At 43.1% G+C, this 6,000-nt stretch overlaps 1 protein-coding gene across 1 annotated transcript in view; it reads left to right on the top strand.

Moving 5' to 3' along the window:
* The first annotated feature begins 1,575 nt into the window (after nt 1-1,575).
* LOC101517625 (zinc finger protein 717-like) overlaps nt 1,576-6,000 on the top strand; it is a 38,118-nt gene continuing 33,693 nt past the window's right edge. Inside the window, exon 1 of the mRNA XM_058665420.1 lies at nt 1,576-1,722. Coding sequence (XP_058521403.1) covers nt 1,633-1,722 — 90 coding nt within the window. The 5' untranslated portion in view covers nt 1,576-1,632. The remainder of the gene's footprint in view (nt 1,723-6,000) is intronic.

Here is a 6,000-nt window from a genome sequence, read left to right as displayed (position 1 = left end):
GGAGCGCTCTCCAGGGTATAGAATTCACTTCCAAGCATTCAGTCTTCCCTGGTTGTGTCTGGAGGCAGAGTCTTCTCAGATCAGCTACCGCAAAATTTGGCCTCTTGGAATCTGTTACTAATGTTCTCTCTATGCTGGCTGTGTTTGTAGTAGTTAAGGGAAAGCTTGCCAGGCTCTTCTGCCATTTAAGAGGAATTTCAATTTATTGATTTTTTTTTTCTTTGAAGGTTTACTTATTTTTATTGGAAAGGTGGATAAAGAGAGAGGAGGAGAGACAGAGAGGAATATCTTCCATCCAATGGTTCCCTCCCCCAAGCTTCTGCAACAGCTGGAGGTAAGAAAACCGGAATCCTGGAGCCAGGAACTGCTTCTGGGTCTCCCACACAGGTGCAGGGTCCCTAGGGTTTGGGACACTTTCCCAGGCCACAAGGCAAGGAGCTGGATGGGAAGCAGGGCAGCTGTGACTAGAACTGGGGCCCCTATGAGATCCTGGAACATTCAAGGCCAGGACTTTAACTACTTCTCTATGGTGCTGGGCCCCAATGTATTGATTTATTGTTTATTTGAAAGAAAGAGTTGGAGACCTTCCATTTACTGGTTCACTCCACACATGCCCACAACAGCTGGAGCTGAGCAAGTCCCAAGCCAGAAGCCCCCTCTAGATCTCCCATGTGGGTGCAAAGGCCCAAGGACTTCCAACATGCACCATTGCTTTCCCAGCCCATAACCAGGGAACTGGATAGGAAGCAGAGCAGGCAAGACATGTGGAAGCTTAGCCTACTATACCATGGTGTTGACTCCCACATTTATCGTTCTGATGTTTCTGTAAAAGAAAACAAGTGTCAGGTTTTGTGTGTTGAGATGTGTCAGCATTTACTATAAAGTGAACCAACTCAGACTACTGACCAAAGAAAATCCAGTCTTCACTATAGATCTGTGGCTCCACATTTTGGGGTGGGCATGGCTGGGCAATTGGGATGACTAACTGAAGTGTTAGTGTTCTGGTGCCTAGGCTGATCCTGATAGATTAAGGCTGCTTCTGGCAGTCTCTGCTGGCTGCTGCATTCACAGTGCCAGCACTGACGTCTTAGTGTGTGTCCCAGAAGGCTAATGTCTCACTGGCAGCGAAGCCCAGTGTGAGACCACTGTGTGAGCACTCAGAGCTGTGACCGTGAGTGCCATCAAGGCAGAGTGTGTCTAGATGTGAGCAGGTGCTGTTGGGTTGCAGCGGGTTTTTCTTCGGGAAGAGTTGTAATAGAAAGACTCACTTGGATTCCTGGGTGGTTTCTCTGTATTAATAAGAATCTGTGGTTTCTCTGATCCAAGTACATTTCTCTAACATTAGTTTTAGTGAAGAGTGTGTTTCTTCTGTTGTTTAAATTACTTAATTGTTTGGGGAATGACCATTTTTGTTGAATGAGTAGGTAATAGGTGTTTTAAGCAACCCAAATCAGTTATGTAGCTAAACTGGATCAAGTTGTAGGCTTGTGTGTATCACTAGTGGGGTATTTGTTGCTTTGATTTGAGGCCTAAAAGATTGTTATTCCACAGAGAGGCTTTTCTGTTCTTTGTTCCAGCTCATGTATTGAGTTCTGGGTAAGAACATCTGGAACCACACCACACCAGTCTCTCATGGATATGGTCCATTCTGCTTCTCTCCCAAGGATGCTTCCAGAGTTCTCCATGTGTTTCCAAGAAGAGCGAAAAATGTACACGTCTCTGGTGAGTGTTTAGATATTTTTTATTTTGCACTGTATTTTAACAACTTGTTAGGGCCTATGAGATAAAATGAAACATTTGAAGTAGGTCCATTTGAACTTTAGGGAGCTGGGCATAAGATGAAGTTGGCAGATAGATATAAGCAGGTTACAAGACCCTAGAGTCTTCCACGTTAGATGCAGATTTGGCTGAAAAAAGTGTCACGCATGTAACGTGACTTGGTGGGGTCTGAGAAGACAGCATGACACATCTAAAGAAGACTGGCTGGCCCTGAAGTCTTAAATACCATCTTTTTTTTTGCCAACAAATCTGATGTTGTCTCAAGTTTTTCAGTGTTAATATGCAAAAGACCATTCTCCATTCTCTGCATTAGAAATGGTTATCGTAATGCTAAATGCAAGTAGAGTTTTCTCAAGTTTCTGCAGTTGTGTGGTGCCGGGCAGCTTTTGAACACAAATGAAACCTGGACTGTCTGAAGCATTGACTGGGCCACAGGGATTTCAATAGTTCCATGAGTGTCTCTGACGTACAGGTGTGGGCACGATATATAGTAGACTATTCAAAGTTATGTTTGTTAGGAACAGCTCCGCTGCCTGTCTATACTGAAAAACACCCTGTAAGTCTTAGGTAGCAATAGCTTAAGTTGTCATTGAATCCAGTTAGTGTTTATACAGTGCTTTCCTTGAGTCTTCTGCCACTTTGGAAGCTGCCTTTCACACTACATGTGGCCTTTCCGCCATGACGTCAGAAAGAAATTTTCGTGGAAGGTCTTATGACCTGCCTATGTGTACATGCCAGCTGGTGGAACTGCTCTCCGTGATCTGTTTCTGGGATTTCCATTCGTTCCTGTTGGTTTGCTCTGGAGTCCTTTGCTGTCCCCCTGTGTCTGCTCTCTCCTGCTTCCTGTAGCTCATCCCGGTGTTCCACCCCGGCTCCCATCCTTCTCATTCTGCAGTCCTCCCGGACTGGCTCAACTTTTTGTGGTTTGACACCCCAGTTTCCAGCTGGTCTCTCTTTTCTGCCTTTTAAGATCATAGACTTCACTCACTGTTAGGTAAATTTTCGTAGCTATCCAAAAGATTTCTGAAGCTTAACAAATGGGAAATGAAAATTATATCCTCCTCTTTTCCCTTGCAGGTGTTACAGATTTGAGTATCCCTAGTCCCAAGTGCTTTGGACTGTAAGTGTGTGATTTTGGAGTATTTGCATAGTTTGAGACTTCGAATGCATTGGATTTGGCTTTTTAAGATTAGGGATGCTCAGTCAGTGATGCAAATTGCCAAGAGTGATTTCTTCTGGACTCTGCTCTCTCTCTCTCAGGAGTGATGTCATCTGATGTCAAGTCTTACCTTTGTGTTTCTCCTTTTATTCTGGTGTTTGCTTACAGTGTCAGCAGTACACAGGGAGCCACTGTTCATGCTGCATCAGAAATGTCACTGTTCCTAAAGCCTGGAGGATGGGTTTATTCCAGGGTGAGGTCCAGTCCCTCGAAGCCAGGCTTCTCTGCACAGAGAAGCCATTCAGAAATCACTGAGACTTGTTGAACAGGGGTTAATATGCAGCACTAATGCACAGAGCAAAAATAAGATGCAGGTATTTTAATAATGTGTACCTTTTAGTCATATATATTTATACTGATGATCCTATATCGTTTGTGTTGATTAATTCACAGTTGTATGCTTCCTGCTGTCAGTGATTTGTCATGTTTTCAAACTCCTACAAATGCTATTTAGATTTTCGTTTATTCCAGTTGGTTAATTAAAAACTAGTTTAAGAGACATGTGTGCCTCTGTTGTTTGTGTGTACGTATAAGTACTATTGAAAGGAAGAGAAACTCATTTAAAATTGTAGCATGTACGTAAAATGTGCCGTGTTAGCCGTTTGTAAGTGTCCAGTTGAGTAGGTTGAAATGTGTTCTCACATATTTGCAGCTGTCACCACTATCCATCTACAGCATCTTTTTCATGTCACCTAACACTGTAAATTCTAAATCCATTTCTCTAGCCCAGTCTTTGGCAATCACTCTGCCATCTGACTCTGTGAGTTTGTCTGTCCTGGGAAGTTCATGTAAGTGGAGTTATGTTAGCTTTGCTTTCCCTAAAATGTCTTTCCACTTCCTTCTCTAGAATTCCACTGGATATAAAATCATAAATTGAAAGTTATTTTCTTTTACAATTTTGCGTACTTTTCCTTTTCATCGTGCTGAGAGTAGCCGTATGTGCACATGGGTCTACTTGATATGCCATGTGCTGTTTTGGCTTTGGCTGCTTCCTGGGTCTTGTCTTTTACCTTTGTGTTCCAGCAGTTTGTCCCTTGCTTGGAGAAGTTTTCTTGGTGTCCGTCATGACTAGGCATTATCACACCATCTTGAATCTATGAATTGATGTCTTTCACAAAGTTTTAACCATTGTTCTGCAACATGCATTTCAGAGTGAAACTACAATTACGTATATGTTGGATTGCTTTCCAGACTGCTCCAGTATAAAGACATTAAGGTATCTCTTGGTGTAATTTCAAGTTCCATTGTTTTCTTTTCAGTCTAGTCTAAGCCAACCAGTGAATTTCCCTTTTAGTTTTAACTCTAAAATTTGTGTTTTTCTTGCTTGTTTTTTCTTTTCTTTTAGTGTCTGTGTAAAGTACATTATTTTATAACTTCATGCAAAGACTTCAGGTCAATTATGAATGACGTAAGAATCTTTTGTGCTACTTGGAATATCTGGATTAGCTTGGGTTTATTTCTACTTGTTTTTCCACCTGTATTGGAGTAATATATTCAGACTTCTTCACAATGACTCTGAATTTCATCCTGTAAATCACATCTTTTCCCAAGTGGATAGAGTTGGATTGTTTGGGAAAGTGCTTTGTTGTTCAGCAAAGCAGTTCACTGGCTGGACTCGTGTTCCAAAATCAGCGTTGGCTTTTTGCTTTTTTGTTTGTTTGTTTTGTTTTGTTCTGCCACAATTATTAGTACCTGTTTCTCCATTTCTTTCAGTTTCCAGTGGTGCTTCTTTCTTTGGTCTTTTGAGCTCTCCGGCATGTATGTGGTTTAGTCCTCTGTCAAGCATTTCATTGACGTTTAAATGCAAATTTGGGGACTTATGTTCTTGGCTTCTTCCCTTGGTTAACTCATCCCCCAAATCTGTGGTTATCTCGCCACCTTTAAATTTTGCCCTCTCGCATTCCAAGCCAGTAAAGCTGTTTATTTCTTTGATCTGTATGCACAATGGTGAGCATTTGCTAGTAAAACACCCACAGTTTTCTAGGAGTTTGTACTTTAAGTGTTCTTCCAATTCCGTTTCTGCTTTGCTTATATATTTTTTCTCTAGCTCCTCAAGTGGTCATGCTGTGAATTTTGATCAGATTTGTAAAACTTATTTCTATTTTATTTTGACAAACTTTCCATAGTTGATTAGGGCACAAAGGGATAAGAGCTACAGGAAAGTGGGTAAAACCTTTGTTTCCACGTTGTTGTTAGATCTGGGGTAAGGAGAGAGAGAAGGTGAGAAACCCCACCCAGCCTCCCACCCATCCCAGGTCGCTGACATGAGGCATGCTCTGAGGGTCCTGCTCAAGTGGTTTTGATAGTCCAACAGTTCTGAATTTCTGCTGATCTCGCCATTCCAAGCACAATGAAATCCCCAGAATCACTGCCAACACATGGCTGGGTTAGTTGGTTGGTTTGTTCTGTCTTCTCTCCTCTGTTGTGGTACTGGGTGTCCTCTGCAGGCTCTGATGGACTGCCATATCCTCCATGTGCACCTGGATATGCTGTCTAGTGTTGGGTCTGAGGCTCTGAGGCAGGTCAGCTTTGACACTTGCACTCCGTGGTCAGACCATGGAAGCTGCACTTCTCTTCATGGTTGGGCTTCTGAGATCAGCAGTTCAGTTGGAGGGATCCTGGAAGAAACTTTGTCTGAGGTGATCCCAGACCTGATTCTTGTGTGTTCTTGCCAGTACAGGGTTCAGCAGAGTCTGTCACCCGAATTAGGTTGTGCATATGCTGGTGGTTACAATTGCTGGGTCAGTTCTGCTTCCAGCCCTATCTTCCACATGAAGCAAAGGGTGTTGCAGCCCAGCCTGATTCTGCCCACCACACACTTGGCCCTCATGCAAACCAGTGGGAACTGCAGCCTACTCAGGGCAACCTGCAATAACTCCCACCAGGGCCGCCCCCTGCCCTGGTCCCTGTGCTTGCCAGTATGTACAGCATACTGGTCCAGTCTATCCCACATCCTATTTAGCTCTCCTATGCCAATGGGCATGTGGTTCTGCAGTTTAGCT

Source organism: Ochotona princeps, chromosome 6, assembly GCF_030435755.1.
Source record: "Ochotona princeps isolate mOchPri1 chromosome 6, mOchPri1.hap1, whole genome shotgun sequence".
In the NCBI taxonomy this organism is placed as follows: Eukaryota; Metazoa; Chordata; class Mammalia; order Lagomorpha; family Ochotonidae; genus Ochotona; species Ochotona princeps.
The sequence above is the reverse complement of the archived record's forward strand: the minus strand, read 5'-3'. Positions and strand labels throughout refer to the sequence as shown.